The following is a 17,446-nucleotide window of genomic DNA, read 5'->3' on the forward strand; positions in this document are numbered from 1 at the left end:
GCGGGGCATCGTGAGTCACGTGCCTGGGTTCCAGGCGGGCGCGTGGAGAGAACTCTGGGTCTGATTGGTTGCTCGTAACCAGGTGACCGCAGAACGCGTTCCGGTTGGCAGGTGCAGGCCAGGCTAGCGGCCCTCAGTCGGGAGGCGGCGGCGGAAGGAGGAGGAGCTCTGACCCCGCTCTCAGCCGGCAGTGGCTGCGCCTCTCAGCGCTGGTCGGGTCCCCACCCCTTTTAAATAAGCCGGGTTGGTCGCCGCCCTCGCAGACTAGTCGGCTCTGAGAAAGCGGCCGCGGCGTGGCGGCGGGGGTGCGGCCGAGGCCGGAGCCCTGCCCGGGGCCGGGCGGCGGGGCGGGCAGGCGAGCGGCGGGCGAGGCCGCGTCTGCATGTGCGGAGCAGCCCGGGCATAGCCCGGGGCTGCCAGCGCCGGCCGCGCCATTGTTGGGGGAGGGGGCGGCCACTGAGCGCAGCGGAGTCGGGGGCGAGTGAAGGCGCGGGCGGCGGCGGAGAGGAGCGGAGGCGCCCCATGGGGAACACGCTGACCTGTTGCGTGTCCCCCAATGCCAGCCCCAAGCTAGGCCGTCGCACGGGGCCGGCGGAGCCGGACTACGAGTCTGAGCTCTATGAGGCGGCGGCTGGGGACGCAGTGGCGGTGGCCGTAGCGCCGGCGCCCGCTGCCGTGGAGCCCGCCGAGTTAGATTTTGGAGCCGGCGAGGGCCACCACCTGCAGCACATCAGTGACCGCGAGATGCCGGAAGGTAAGGAGGCGGTGGACCCCGTCCTCTCTAGGAAGCACCTCTGGCCTCCTCCGCCCTCAGGGTCCTCGGAAGGCAGCCGCCGCCTCGAGCTCCTTCCTGCCCAGAGCCGGCTTTTCCAAGGCTGGGCACCGGGATGCTAGCTGGCTCTGCTTGGCGTCCCCACCCCTTATTCTTTCCCCTCCCCGTCTGGCCAGCTTGTTTCCCTCCCTGTTTTGCCGCCCAGTTCTTGCCCCCTTTCACATTCCTCAAGCTGTCCTGGGACCCTCCAGTTTTCGGCCCTTTCTGGTTTTCTTTCTGTTCAGTGTCTCGTGGGACTCTGCACGACTGTTTTGGTATATTTGCTTCCTTTGCTTAGTGAAAATTCAGTTGCCCCAACTTCGGAGTATCCATCCCATCCTCGCTATCCTTATCTATCCAGATGGTACCTAAATGAAGAAGCCAGGTGAGAACCTGATTGTTTATTCCAAACACCGGTTAAGGTAGCTGATATTCGAGCAATTCAGACCCAAACGTTTGAGGATTACTTTAGATTCAAATAGAGGTTGCCATAGGAGTTTATTTGATATTAAGCAGACTGTTTTAAGTCTCCTGGATAGAACTGCTTTATTCTTTCCAACTGTAATTTGAACACAAAAGAAAAAAACCGGGAAAGGGGGCCTTAAAATAACTCTGAAAAGTGTCGAAGGTTACTGCTAGGGCTTCGGTTTTTGCTTTTGTTTTTCACCCAAAGAACATTACCCACGGAGTTCCGATTACTTTAATTCCCACTTTGACAAATGTGTCTGAAGCCCTACTCAGTCACTTAGCGGACTTCATTTATCTCTGGAGGGGAGGAGAGGTGAGGTGGTCCATGAGATTGCTGGTCAAACGTTTCAAAATAGTCAAAACAAATTTAGGCTTTAATTAGTAATGTAATGGTTTTGGAAATTAAAATGCCAGACCCTGCAGGCTCTAGTTTGTTTCCATGGCTTCCCCTCCTTCCCTCCCCCCTTCCCATCACTAGAATCCTGTTCAGCACTTAGAATGTTTAAGTGAAAGGAAAGCTTTTCATGCTCTAAACCGTGAGGGATGGGAGGTGAGAGAAGAGAAGGGAACCTTTGATTTTTACCATAGAATTTTGAAAATGGACGCATCTAGGTAAATATAATTCTGAGTAACTGAGTGGTTCTTGAATGAAGACTTAAATCTTTTGAAATGGAAAACGTTGTATTCTACAGATGTTTGCCCTGCTGACCCATTTGTTTCATTTAAATGGCAGAGATTATTTCATTACTATGGAGCAGATGTCTTATAGTTCTATGTAAATTTTAGTTGGACTCTTGGTTTCTTTCGCTTGTTTGTGTCTCTTCTTCCCCTCTGTTTTCACAGTGCTGGGAATTGAACTAAGGGTTTCAGGCATGTTAGGCAAAGACCATCACTGAGCTTACCTCCCCAGCCTGGCACTTACTTTCTTTATGTTAGAATAATTAAGGCTCATGATGGACATGCCTTTGTAACTTTTCAGAATATTTAAAAATTGTGAAAGAATGAACAAATATATGCATTAATTGTACCTTAAAAATAAAGCATGTAAGTACATGTGAAAGCTGTTCTGCTTGGGTGGTGAAAGGTAAGTTTGATTTTCAAACCAATTAGTAGATGGGGTAGTTTGGATAGATTTCAAGTAAAACCTTTATTTAAATCTTTAGTGTTCACAACATTTTCATGTGTGATCTCATTTGACCCTTCCAAATACAAAGGAAGCATATGTGTATTATTCCTGCATTTATGATGAAGAAAGGAAGATAGGAACTGGCTATGTCTGATTAGAGTTGCAGATATGCCAAATTCAGATCCTAAGAAAAAACTTTTAAAAAATGCATTTATAAAGTAGACCCATCTCTTACAATTTACTCCCATCTTTTAAAAATATTTTTAGTTGTATAAACAATACATTTATTTATGTATGTATGTATTCAATGTGGTGTTAAGGATTGAACCCAGTTTCAACATTTGGCTATTATTCTTAAGTTTCCTTAGAAACAAGTTAGAGCACCAAATATAAAGTATAAGTACATTGAAAGTTTGCTTTTAATATCTTTATTTCAGACAATTTTACATTGGTTTCCCTGGAAACTAAGAAATACCTTAGATATAAAACATTTTACCTCTTCTACAATGAAGAATTGATTTTTTTTTTTAGATTAAACCGTACAGTATGATGATGTACTTTTTACTCTTTGAAACATTTCAGAACAGTATTTCTTAAGATTATTTCAGAGCTGTTCTTAAGAACCTAATATGGATTTCAAATAGACTCAAGTAGTTGGCCTTTATTTGAACAGTGTATCTAATATAACTGATGGTAATATCAGTATCACAAAATGAAGTAGTAAGATCTTATTATCCAATTTTATTACTCAGCTTTTCATATAGCCTTTTATGCTCCAAACTTAGGAGCTTTGCTAATTTGCTGGCTAAGAGTGCTCTTTCAGGTGACCCCTTTGAAGGGGGTAGGATAGGGAATAAATTGGCAATATGATGTGAAAAAAGTCCTGGGCAGCCAGGTGTGGTGGCACGGACTATAATCCCAGTGAATAATTTAGCAAGGCTCTGAGCAACTCAGCAAGACCCTGTCTCTAAATAAAATACAAAAAGGGTTGGGGATGTGACTTAGTATCCCTGGGTTCAATCCCGAGTACCCAAAACAAATCAAAACAAACAACAACAACCCTGGGCAACAGATCTGTCCTCTTTCTAGTAGATGATTTACTACCCTTTCCCCACCACCATTCCTCTACCGCCCCCCTACCATATTTAAGAAATAAAAAAAAATTGTAGATGGACACAATACCTTTTTATTTTATTTATGTGGTGCTGAGGATCAAGCCCATTGCCCCATGTGTGTGAAGCAAACACTTTACCACTGAGCCACAACCCCAGTTCCCCATTTTAATTACATTATCAAGTGTATTTGATGTAAAAGATTCAGTAAAAACAGAAAAGTCTTTCATTCACACCAAGGCTAACTTTGGTGTTGATTATTCTGACCCTTTTATATGCATATAATTATAACATTCTGTTTATTTTATAAAAATGAAATCACTCTATGTGCTGCTTTTTAACTTTTTTAAAACAATGAAATAAGACACAAAGTCCCTGGGACAGTGCTTGATATATGCAGAGTGCTCCAGGATGCCTTTCCATGCCAGTGCTTGCTTCTTTTTTTTTTTTAATAACTGCTAGTGTATTGTTGAGTAGTTAGAGCATCATTTATTTCCCTAGCCTTTATCATTGGGCATCTTTTATAGTAAAATCAAACAGGACCATTAAATGTTTGATTCTGGGGACACAGATAAAAACACATTTTGATGACCTTTCTACTATAGAATTCAGATGGCATATTTTCCTTTGTGACACAATTTAAGTCCTTAGGATGAGTCATTTTGCAGTTAAGGTATTTTTAGTATTAAATGTTCTTATGCGAAATTAGTTATAATTGATGTTTTGCTGGACATTAGAACTCTGTTTTTCGGTACTTGGTAGTTTATTTCATGTTTTTAATTCTGAATAGCTACCACTCTAAGAGATCTGCAAATAATGCTGATTTTAGATGTCAAATAAGAAACAGCATTAAAAGAAATCTTAGATGATAATGGGCAAACAGGAGCAACTTAACTGGTTTTGAGTACACTAACATTTATTGAGTACCTTTGAATGATCAGGCAATTTTCCAGATCTAGGGCCAACAGTGGTATATAAGAGCGCTCTTCCTAACCCTGATCCTTACATGCTAGAATAGAGATGGTAGGAAGCACATAAAAAATCAAAAATATCAGGTAGTGAGGTGGTGAGAAGAAAGCAACCGGCTAATGATTGGGTAGGAGAGCAGTTTTACATATCTTTACGTGGGGTGGTGAAAGATGTCTGTTCTCCTTTAGTGATGTGTAAGCTGTCCTAAAAATGAGAGGGAACTGTGTATGGTGGGAGGAACCTTCCTTGCAGAGGGATAATTCCTTTTGGGTTTCTTCTGGTGGGAAAGGACAGTACACAAGGCTGACTGTAGCAGAGTGAAAGGGATGCCAGGAGGAACGTGATGTTCTAAGTAAGGCTTTGTATGCCCAGCAGATCTTGACAAAGAACCTGGACTTCAGTAGTATTGGGAAACCATTGGAGGATTAGAGATAAGGGAATATTTTAAAAACAAAAACAACAACAAAAAAATAGATTAGCTGTTCTGTGAGATTGCATTGTGATGCAGCAAGGTTGGAAGCAGGGAGACCTACCTGCAGGTGCCAGTAGTTCAGGGGAGAGCCAATAGTGATCTGGACAAAAAAGCAATATTAATAAGGGCCTAAAATGGCTAATTTAAAGAAATTGAGGCCGGCATGGTGGCGCATGCCTGTAATCCCAGCATCTCTGGAGGTTAAGGTAGGAGGATTGTGAGTTCAGAGCCAGCCTTAGCAAAGGCAAGGTGCTAAGCAACTCAGTAAGACAGACCCTGTCTCTAAATAAAATGTAAAATGGGGCTGGGGATGTGGCTCAGTACCCCTGAATTGGTACCCCTGGTACAAAAAAAAAAAAAAAAAGAAAGAAAGAAATTGAGTGAATCTAAATGTTAACAAAGATGAATAGACAAGTCACAGAAAAAGGAATTCAAGTGATCCTTAAACATACCTTCACACATAAGAAAAATGCACATGAAAACTGTGGCAATTTCTCTTTGGGGAGAAAAATCCTAAAACTTGACAGTACAATCTTGGGGGTGAGGCCATGAAGGTGGTTAAATTCATGTATTGCTTATGGAAATACAAAATGTTTTGACCCCATCAATAAGCATTTGGCATAATCTCACAATACTACAGATACATTTAATCCAGAAGTCCTGCTTAAAGGAATTTATTCTAAAGGTACATCACCACAAATATGGAACAACACATGTACAAAGTTTGTTATCATTTTCAATAGCAAAATGTTGACAATAATTCAAATATCTTGTAAGGGACTGGTAAAAGAAACTGGGACATCCATATAGTGAATGTAAATACTATGTAAGTATCTTTGTATCTCTATAGAGCTGTAAAAAAGAATGCTTATGGAATGATCTCCAAAGTATACACTTTTTAAAAAAATACAGTAATCTACATTAAAGCAAGGAAAATAATATGCATTTGCATATTTAAAACTCCAACACTGGGAGGAATTCTTGATGATCTTGTATGTACCTTTTCCTTTAGTGGGTAGCAAAAGTGTGTTTGCTCAATGTATTATTTTGGGATGTTATTTTTGGTATGAGTTTTCCAGTGAAATGCTAAATGTTTATTTGTTTATTTTTGAGTTTGTGAAAGCTTTGTTTTGTGATTGTAATATACACTGTAAAGACTCATCTTGCATTTCATTTGATTCTCAGTGTTTTAGGTTAGCCAGTATAGCAATTAAAACTGTTTTACATATGAGAAGATAGCCTCTGAAAAGTATAAATTAAATTTTCCAAGGTTTTGAAAAATAAAACTTGGTAGTTCAAGAATGTAAATTCCAGATATGTGGTATATAGCAAAATAATTTATAGACTGACTCAGGCTTCTTTGGATGCTACCTTCCCTGCCCCCCAGAATATTAAAATAATTAAGTCTTACTGTTTAAACAGTAGCATTGGATATTATACAATGAAATGGAAGGTAGTATCTTGTAACCTAGGAATGTTCTTAGAAGTCTAAGAAATTGAGTAAAGTGCTCTTAAGAAAAATATAATGGAGGAAAGGTATATTACCGTGTCTGAAATGTCACATTTCAGTCATTTTCACTAAAACATAGATGGAAAATTAAAACAGGGCAAGACTGAGAACTGATGGATATGCAGGTCCAGAAATGAATTGGAAGCCAGAATTAGTACCACCAGAGGCTAGAAAAGAGAAACCAGATAGGAGCCAGCACTATCGGCATGTAGGAGCTCTGCTGTTGCCGTCTGCTGAGGCAGGCCAGCTCAAGGCTGCCAGGTGGAGAATTACCTGATGGTAGAAAATGTGGACTCAGAGATAAAATCATTAAGTTTGCATGGTGATTGTGGCACTTGAAACATTTGTGTATTCTTATAATGTACAGTAAGGGAAAATCGAACAGGTCAGTAAATGTATTGAGCCTTTCAATAAATAGATGCCCAGAAGTTGGCCCCGAAACTGCTGACATCTATTTAATTAGGATATATTGAAATCAATGTTAAAATCAGTATATTTCTGAAGTATACTGTGATGCAGCAAGTTCCAATAGTTTCTTGGTCATTACCCTCTCCCTTGAATATTTTGACAAGGAAATAACTTTTTTTTTTTTTTGATACTGGGGATTGAACTCAGGGGCACTTGACCACTAAGCCACATCCCAAGCCCTATTTTTGTGGTTTATTTAGAGACAGGATCTCAGTTGCTTAGTGCCTCACAGTTAACTGAGGCTAGCTTTGAACCTCGATATTCTCCTGTTTCAGCCTCCCAAGCCGCTGGGATTACAGGCATGTGCCCCCACACCTGGCTAGGAAATAATTTCATGACAGTTTATGGTTACTTCAATACTTTTCAGCCTTTAGTAATGTATTTCAGTTAGTCGCATATGCTTTTCACATTTTTTAATATCTGTGCAGTCAGAGTGGGTCATAACAACTGATAGACTAGAGAAAAGCAGCTTTTTTAATATTTATTTTTTAGTTTTCGGTGGACACAACATCTTTATTTTTATGTGGTGCTGAGGATCGAACCCAGCGCCCCGTGCATGCCAGGCAAGCGTGCCACCGCTTGAGCCATATCCCTAGCCCGAAAAAGCAGTTTTTGATATCAAAGATGTTTACATTAAGACTGGAGTTTAATTTTTTTAAGTTGTGCTTTTTCAATGTCAGCCTGTCATACTGCCAATTAAATTACAATTTAAATTGATAATACAAAGTCTGTCTTACAATTTTAATCACAACACCCCTAATCATTGAGATAAAAGAATATTTTTCTTAATTTAAAACATTTTTACTGGTTTCTTAAATGATTTTAAAGGGATTCACATCATAAGATGCATGGCAATTCATGTATTTTTATTTCCTGACATCTCTAAATTTATGTATGCTGTGTGCATGTTTGTGGGACCTGATGCCTTGCTTCATAGTGGGCAGTTTTACCTTTGTGATAGTGGAAATAGTGTAGTGTGATTTATCAGAGTCTCCTTAGGCTCTTGGCAGTAGATTTAATGGAGATTACAGAAATAATAGTATGTATATGAGTTTACTATCTAATGGCTTAAATGTCCATTCTATACATGTAATACCAACATCTGGTACTTAGCATTATCAGAAATGCAAGTTATATAGAAAACTATGATGGGCTAAAGACAAAAATCAGTATTTTCTGAAGATCTTGCGTAAATTGACAACCCTAAGGCCCTAGTGGATACAGTGCCTACAGTATATATAAATATATGAAACTCACCAAAATGGAAATACCACTGTTAACCACTAGAGAATAGTCAATTAGAGTCACGGTAATGTGCCTCATTCACATAACAGGACTTTTTTCTTTTTTAGGTATCCAAAACTGGGGTAGGAATTAAAACTGTTTATTGTTATAATTGTTAGCTTGTGCTCTTCTTTTAGAAAGCAGTTTTAGCACTGTACATATTGAACCATGAAAATGATCCAAGCTTTTCTAGTCATCCCACTTTTATAAGTCTTTCCAAGGAAATAAAAAGAATAATTTAAAAACTATGCACTTGGAGATTTTCTTCATAACATTAGAATAGAATGTTATAAGTGCCTAAATTCCCCCGGAATAGATTAAGTATAGGAATGACACTTGGCTGCATCATTATGTATGTATGCATTAAATAGTAAATATACTGTAAGAGGGGGGTAGAAATCATTTTCATGTAATAAGACATAAATGGTATACTGATAAGAGGATTTTCTGTCTTTTTGTTGTTCATTTGTTTGTAGTGCCCAGGGCCTCAGACATGCTAGACAAATACTTTACCACTGAGCTATATCCCAGCCCGGGAGCTGTCTCTACCATACTGGGGATTGAACCCCAAGGTCCTCTATCACTGAGCCACAACCTCAAGAGCAGTTTTTTAAACATAATAAGAAAATAATAATTATTATTTTTTTTAAAAAATAATAAGAAAATAATAATAATAAAATAATAAGAAAAGCAACTAAAAGTAATGGTTATAAGAGTATTGATAATTTTTTAAATTTGGCTTTTGCAAATTTCTGTTTAATAAGATTCATTAAATGAGCAAGTGATAATTTAATCCATCGCCACCTTTGGTATGTTCATTAATACTGATGATTAAGCAGGTCTTTTACATTTGCAAGTTAAAATCTATATCTAAATAGACTTGTATAACAAGAATTTCAGAGATTAGGTACAACCTGTCTCGGGAATTACATGATCTCAGAACCTATCTCAGTTCTTCCCCCGCTGTTCATCTCACCTGAAAAGGCTTTATTTCTCAGGATTGCAAAGTTAGCCAGCAACAGCTGCTGACTAGGCTAGTTAATGGTTCTAGAGAATAGCTTTGCCGTTTTCCTCTAGAACTTGGTAAGTCTCAAGTGAGCTCTAATTAATTGTCTAGCCCAGGGTCTTGCGCCCACCTTAAAACCTAGGATGGGAGGTAGAGAGTTGTCAGCTTGTCACTTGGGCTAATTTTGCTTTTTGTCTGCGGGTTGTAATTTCTTTTATACCTCTCCCTGAACGTTGTTTAATATTCGTAGTAGCATATTTTGATTTTAGGATTTTTATGTGTGTGTGTGTGTGTGTGTTTTAAGCCTGCTCCTCTGTAATTGTGACACTTAATTTCCCTAGACTTCCATTGAACATTTTGAATTAAGTTTTATCATTACATTGTTGTTAATATATAATATGGCTATTTCTGCAAACTTTTAAGATACTTTAATAATTCTGCAAATTATGTTTTAAATTCAAATTGTAATATATTTGCTTTATTTGGGGGAGGAAGTAGTCCCAAATCCCTTCAGAAGCTTTAGGGAGATAGCTATGAAAATCTTTTTGTCATTCTGTGCTCACATGATTTTATTTTTCCACATAGCTAACATTGTCTCATCATCCTTTCATCATGTGAAACTGTTTTGTGGGTCTTTTACATAAGAATAGTTTTCTTCAAAAGCAGTTTAATAAACTTATGTGAATAAATTTCCATGAAGGACAGAGTGATTGGCTTAAATATCTAAGTTTCTGATGATCTTGACAGTACCATTAAAATGGATGAACTGGATTTCTATTAAATCAGGAAGTCCCAAATTATGTTCATGCAAGATTCTAACGATATTACTTGGAGGGGGAGAAAGTATTTTAAGTAGACAAATTTGTGAAATATACTGAGTAATATATCAGTATACATATTGATTTTGTAAGAGCCTTGGATGGTAGTGTTTTGAGATTTGGACTTTGAATCCTTCTCTTTTTTTTCTTTTAAAGTAGGACAATTACTAAAATATGGTTTGGGAAATAATTGCCTTACTGTTACTCTGTTTAGATCTTGGTCCATCTTCTTAAATGGGTTGAGAATGGACATTGCTGAGGAGTGTTGTAGGTTCCCACATTCTGACAACTTTTGTTGTCCCATGATGGCAAAGTTATAAACAAAATTTATGAATCTGTCTATAGTTTTGACTAAATAGATTATCACATCTTGATCCCAATGTGGACTGTAGGGATTAAGAATGAAGAGAGAAGAGTGTTGTCTTGGAAATTAAGGACAGAAGTTTCTGTTTTTGTTTTTTAATCAGTTTTTTTCATGGAAGTGTTTTTGTAGGTTAGGACATTGAATTTTTATGCAGTCCTCTTATATCTGCCATGAGGAATAGTCCACAAATAAGCCAAAGCTAACTAGATTAATTTACTTGTTGAAAGAAGTTAGAATTAGCCTTGTGATTGTCTGAAAAACATTTGTCAAAACAATCTTGTTTTGGCATATTTGATATATTGAGCCAGTGTTTGACAGTAATTGGCCAGGGCATCACTAGTTGAGACTGTTCCTGAAATGTGCTGGTAATATTAGCACAGAGAAGAGTGCTTGCATTTCTGGAGGACAAGAAGAGGTGGTCTTGTAAACGGTTTATCTAAGAGTTGCATTCAATTATTTTTTTTAAAAAAGGTCTAAGACCCAGCCTAACCTGGTTTTGCTCCACATGTGCGGAGAGAATCAAGGATTTTACAGTTATCCTGTAGCGTTTTTATATTGTTGCTTGTTTCCTACATGTTCATAACTAAAATTTTTTCTAAGACTATTGAAAGTGATTAAATCTGATATGTATCTATTTTAAAAACCATCTACTCTTTTATTGAACTAAATTATCACATCTTTTCTCTTTCTCTATAGATTTAGCTTTGGAATCAAACCCTTCTGACCATCCAAGGGCAAGCACAATTTTCCTGAGCAAATCTCAGACAGATGGTAAGACAATATTTTTCCCTATGGTAAGACAATATTTTTCCCTACCAAAGAAAGGACTATTTTATATGGTATATCATAGAAAATATTTAGAAGAACTCTTACATTGCTTTAAAATTTTAAATGTTACATATATTCTACATGACTTTTTAATATGTGATGATATATACTCTCCTTTAATTAATACAGGTAGACTTTGTGTTTATACACTTTGTTACCTCTTAATAAAGACAGTTGCCACACAATTTAGAAGTGGTCATTGATTTATAAGTAGTATTCCATATTATTTTTTACCCTTCCCCCTTGATCCTCAGAGCATGTTTTAAAGATAAATAATATGATTTAGGTTTTAATTAGGTTTTCATATGAACAAATTTTTAAAAATCAGTTGTTTGCATATCGGGATTGAATCTGATTTTGAGCTCATTTTACAATCCTCGAAATAAATGAGCCTGTCTCACATCTTGATTTATCCTACTCAGAACTTTTAAGCCATTCAAAGCTTTTTCATCCTAATGTATTAAAAACTGGAACAAACATGAATTATGGTGTTTCCCAAGAGGTTAGCCAGTGTCTGAAACTAGTGTAAATTTCATGTGCCCTGCTTGTTTTAGGATGAACCATTAAAACTGTAGGATTTTTCTTCATCTGTGCTGTTTTTCTTAATGTTTGGTCAGATCCTTTTTTTGCTAAAAAGCAAAAATGAGGGGCTGGAGTTGTGGCTCAGTGGTAGAGCACTTGCCTAGCACGTGTAAGGCAATGGGTTTTAACATAGCATCACATAAAAAAAAGGCATTGTGTCCATGTACAACTAAAAAAACCAAAAAATTTAAAGGCAAAACTGATTTAGTTTATTACAACAAGAAGAATATAAAAAGTGGAGGGTTCTGTATTATATTTGGGGTAATGTAGCACAGTAAAAATTGGTGGTTGCTATGTGTGTACTTTTCCTATCTTCAGGTGGCCATTTCTGATTAGCATTGCTATGTCTCAGTTTCTTTAAGAACTGTATTCTAGAGTGTGAGGAAGTAAAAAACTATCCCTGCTGCTCTTTTTAGTGGGAAGGAATGTGTGACTATAGTGCCGTCTAGCGTTAAAGGAGGAGGCAGTGTGGGAAACAAAGTGTGGCCCAAGTCCCTCTTAGGAGCATATACTTTTCTGGCCTTAATTAGAGCATATGAAATCAGTGTGCTATAGATAATCATGTTCAATTAGGTTAGCACACTCATTTAAAAATTTAAATTTAAGATAAGCTACTTTCCAATTGTATAAAGGCTCATTAATTTTTTTATTTTGGTAGATTATCAATAGGTGGTTCAGGATATTTCTAGGATTCAGATGCATCTAGAAATGGCTGCCTAGCCAAAAACAGTTTCCTAGAGCTATCACCTCTTAGATCCTTGTAATTAAAGTAATCGGTAAGGAAATGTAGAACTAGAAAATACTACTATTTAATGATTCAGGTATGCAGTATGTGTACTATCTTATTAGCTATATTTCCTACCTAGCTCAATTTGTTTTGCCCCTTTTGTATATGGAGAGTCTCTCATTTATATGTAATAGATTATCTGCTAGCAAAAAAGTAGAACTAAGTTTTTGATTTTATTATGAAATTTATCTTGCCAGAAAATTCAGATAATTAATTTTGTTGGAAATTATTTTTAAAAAGAATTGAACTTTGTCATTTTGTATATTGGTAATTCATCAGATAATTAGCTACTTTTTATTTTTCTATGACATTTGTACCAGAATTGATCAGTTAATTTTTTTTTATTCTTAGTGCGTGAAAAGAGGAAGAGCAACCATTTAAACCATGTAAGTAAACACTTAAACTTATAGTGAATTAAAAGTATGTCTACTGTGATTTTTTAAAAAATATATATAATGGTGATTCATTAATGTTAGCAGGGTCCACTTTTTGTGGATTTTCTAAATCTCTCCAATTTCTTAAGTATTAAATTTACTCAGGGAAATCTTTGACTTAGTAATGTCCAATTTTTAAAGGTTTCTGACAGTTAAATTTCAGTAACATGGTTGTGATATAAAGATATGCCTGAAATATTTTGCCTTAATTTTTTGGTCTTTTTTTTTTTTTTTTAATTAAAGTAACAAACTATTAGTCAGTTTTTAGCATTAGCTGTTGATTTCCTATAATTTGGAGCAGGTGAAAGCTTAGCTTCCTCATTCCACTGTGACCTTATTCCCCTGCTGTATTTCCTTGACATGTATCACATTTTATTATTAAATCACTGATGGATATTTACATTGACTTGCAAGTATTTTTCACTGCTGTCATATTGTACTTTGTGCCACCTCCTGTTCACCCTTAATTTTCCTCTTAAAAAGATATTTCTGAAGTCTGAGCACTTCTGTATTCCTCCTGTGATAATCCGCCATTTCCTAATGAACATTAACTCACACAGCCACATGTAGTAAGTGGCCCCCTCACTGGCCTCTTTGCTTTCATATTCTTCAATTTTTTTGTGGAATTTCCTATTTTCACTTGTCTGCTCCCCCCAAATGTTTTAACATTTGTCACATGCCTATAAAAAAAATTTTCCTTTACTAAACCACATCTGTTTAGTCTTTTTTTCCTGGAGGCAACCCTTCTCAGTCTTCCATCATTCTACTCTAAAACAGACTGGTTTTTTGTTAAGCAGTTCTCTGCCTATTTTTCCTGGGGTATCTTTCTGAAGTCATCTGGGATCTCGAATAACTGCTCTCTTGTATTGGATCCTGTAATTTTTGTGTTTCCCTCTGTCGTCTTATACCTCTTGTACATTTTCCTGGGAAAGGGCACATAAATATGCTCCTCCTATTTGGTAAAAGTATAAGTAGGATTCTAGGTTGAAACGAATTATTCCAGTGGTGAAGATACTTCTTTTTTTTTAGCTGCACATGGACACAATATCTTTTATTTATTCATTTATTTCTTTACGTGATGCTGAGGAGGATTGCACCTAGTGCCTCACATGTATGAGGCAAGTGCTCTACCACTGAGCCACGGCCCCAGTCCCGATATTTCTTTATTGTCTCCTCATTTATAAATTTTTGCCATTGTATTCTACATTATATATAACCAGCTAAAATTACTAAATTTCCCCCCATACCTTCTCTGAAAGCTTTAGTATCTTCTCTATCTGGGGGATTCTGAAGTTGCATGATATGGCTTGTTAATGAACCTTTTTAATTTTTGATACCAGGGATTGAACTCAGGGGCACTCAACCACTGAGCCACATCCCCAGCCCTATTTTGCATTTATTTAGAGACAGGATTTCACTAAGTTGCTTAATGAGTCACTTTTGCTGAGGCTGGCTTTGAACTCAAAATCCTCTTGCCTCACCCTCCTGGGCCACTGGGATTACAGGCTTGTGCCACCACTCCTGGCTGTTAGGAACCTTTTTATTTTATTGGGGCCATTAGTTTGCAGATTAGCTCTTTGTAGAAAATTTTCTTGTATTTCATTGATATTTTCTTTTTTTTTTTTTTTCCCTTGTATTCTTGTCATTCAGATGTTGGGCCTTTTTGACAGTATTTCTACACCAGTGTCCAATTTCTATTCCCTCCCCATTTTCTGGTTTGTCTTTTTGTCCTAGTTAGAGATTATTCAGCCCTTCTCTTGAATTTTTTGTCTTGAGTTTTCACTTACTCTTAAATTTTAAGCACTCCCATGAATTCCTTTTTTTAATCCTTCGTTCGAGGCTTGCCTCAAATGTGTGGTAGACCCTGACTTTGTTTGGTTTGAAGCACCATGTATGAGAAGGACTTGTTAACTGATGGATTTCACTCCAAGGATTTGGAGGCCATGCCCAGCTTTTCATTTGTTGGGACCTCAGTATTTTTATTATATGGGGGGCCCTGACTCTGGATAGTTCAGTTTCTTCAGAGAAGGATCTTCTACTTCTCTGCCTAGGGAGTACAAGCATGGCTGCTTATTTTTCAGAAGTTGGGAAAGGGAGGTGTGGAGTATGTATTTTTTTCCTCTTATTTTCCAGGTTTTACCCACAGTATCTCTGAGAATGGTAACTCTAAGCCCAGAAACTGTCAGGTTTAATATATCTGGAGAATTAATATCTAGATCCCTATAAAATGGAGGACAGATGGACTTTGGGTTCTAACTACAAATTTCCAATTGACCCTCCTTTATCTTTGTTTTTTGTTTCATTCCAAGGTGCTTTGTGCCTCTGAAATCTGAGTCTCTATGGGTTCTGCGAGATAAACTGGCTTGCTTATTCCTGCCATTGATTCTTCATGGCCACCAGAGTTGTGTTTCTACTCTTCTGTCATGTTACTATTCTTTTATCTACTTTAATATTTCAAACATTAAAAAATCATCTCTCTGTCCTGTCTCCTAGTCTTAGCTATAAACCTGTATTTTATACCTTTAATGAGATTTCAGGAGGAAAGGGGTATATATGTGTGGTCAATCTTCAATGTTTAATAAATGAATTTAGAACTTGTATTTAAAGTATATATCTAAGCTCAAAATCAATATGCTTAATGATATTGGTCCAAACTTTTAAAAGTTTTACCTGTAATTAGCATATATAAGGCCATGTTTTAGAATTCTTTCAAATACACATCCTGCTGTATTGTCTTGTTACTGTGCAACAAAAGTTGGAATAGTTTTCATGAATGCATAAAGTGTTAGAAAATTTGAGGTTGATTAAATGTTATTGATTCTTAAAAACACATCCCAGGGGCTGGGAATGTGGCTCAAGTGGTAGTGTGCTCCGCCTAGCATGCATGAGGCACTGGGTTCGATTCTCAGCACCACATAGAAACGAAATAAAGATATTGTGTTCACCTAAAACTAAAAAATAAATATTAAAAAAAGGAACATATCCCAAATATGTATTATATGGGGGGGGGGGGATTTCAGGCTTTTGTTTTTGTTTTTTAATAGATAAGCAGCTATAGGCACAATGGGAAAAGTCAATGGGTGGGGACAGGATTTCAACAAATTCTTGACCTTTGATGGTAAGGTTCTGGTTATGATTTACCAGATTAGTAGGTATTATTTTCTAGTCTTTGCCATTTGACCTTAAGTCTACTTAAGTACTCCCTTTCCTGTAAGAATTACAAAATTCTGTACCTTATCATTTGTGCTGATTGGAAGAAGAAAGATGCTATTGTTTGTGTCTCTTTTAGTAACCATCTGTCAGAAATGTTTTTTTTTTTTTTTTTTTTAGTATTTGTATTTTATATCCTTATGTTTGTCAGTGTAGTTTTTTGTGGTTGTGAGCCAGCAGTGGTAACGTTTTAACAATAAAGGGCAAGTTGTCCTAATTTTTCATGCAAGCTGAGGGGAAAGTTACTTGTTGGCAGCTATATTCTAGGCTTTGCTTAGAGGCTTCGTTCTGCCACCCTTTAGTCTCAAGATTGAAATGTTTGAATAGCTGGAAGAGATGGTATGTCCTTTGCTATATATTGGCAACAGAGAGTTTTTGCATTCAGCTTTTCTAGTCACCTTCAAATTTGGGAATGGCCTGATTACAGTGGGAGAGAAGGTAACAGAAATGACTCTTCCTATAAAATGAATGATTCCTCTGTCTTTATCAGTTTAGAGTAAGCCTGGACTAAAGGGAAGTGATGAATGTTTTTTGGTTGGATCTAACCAGTAAGTTGCTGATTCATTAATGGAGCTTTCATAGTTTGTAAGACCACATCTAATTAAAAATTTTTGAATGACTTGGCATTAATGTTTTCAAAGACAAGCCAATATATATTCATGATACAAAAAAAAAAATTGTAAATAGAGAAAATGGAAGAAAAATCACCTAAAGTTCTACCAAGTAGTCTACATTTTGATTCATTTTCGTCCCTCTTTTTTATTCCAGTGTAGTGATTTTTTTCAACAGTATACATATTAACTGAATAGCTTAAGAAACATATCCACACTTAGATATAGTTAAAACATTTTTAGTTAAAAGGAGAATTTATTCCTCCAAAATAGTTATACACTTTTTGTTAATAAGGAAAAAAAGTGACTTTGCCATAAAAACATCTAAAACAAGCAAAATGCAGTTTTATGTACCTTATGGATATTTCTGACTGTGGACTACTGGTGACTTTTAAGTGCTCTGTACTTTCAGCTAGGTCTTCTCCCTGTCCCATCTTTCATTTATTTGTAGGGGTTGCTGATGGGAGAAAGTAAAATCATGATGAAAACCATTATATTGATAGGAGGAAGGAAGGCTTATCTGAATTAGCTTTTTTAAAAAAAAAACATTAAAATTGTTGATAATCTGTGGTTTTAAAGAATGCTG

At 37.0% G+C, this 17,446-nt stretch overlaps 1 protein-coding gene across 2 annotated transcripts in view; it reads left to right on the forward strand.

The window, feature by feature from the left end:
* Positions 1–446: 446 nt before the first annotated feature.
* The window catches only part of Ccnyl1 (cyclin Y like 1), a 36,020-nt gene continuing 19,020 nt past the window's right edge, over positions 447–17,446 (forward strand). The window contains exons 1-3 of one of the 2 annotated variants that reach the window (XM_046462963.2): positions 447–754; positions 11,105–11,179; positions 12,957–12,991. In XM_046462963.2, the coding sequence (XP_046318919.1) occupies positions 523–754; positions 11,105–11,179; positions 12,957–12,991 (342 nt within the window). In that variant the 5' untranslated portion in view covers positions 447–522. The remainder of the gene's footprint in view (positions 755–11,104; positions 11,180–12,956; positions 12,992–17,446) is intronic. The other variant, XM_046462962.2, reaches the window with a different exon arrangement.

This window comes from Marmota monax, unplaced genomic scaffold (genome assembly GCF_021218885.2).
Source record: "Marmota monax isolate L192 unplaced genomic scaffold, Marmota_monax_Labrador192_F-V1.1 WCK01_AAM20220418_F8-fsc00095, whole genome shotgun sequence".
Lineage (NCBI taxonomy): Eukaryota > Metazoa > Chordata > Mammalia > Rodentia > Sciuridae > Marmota > Marmota monax.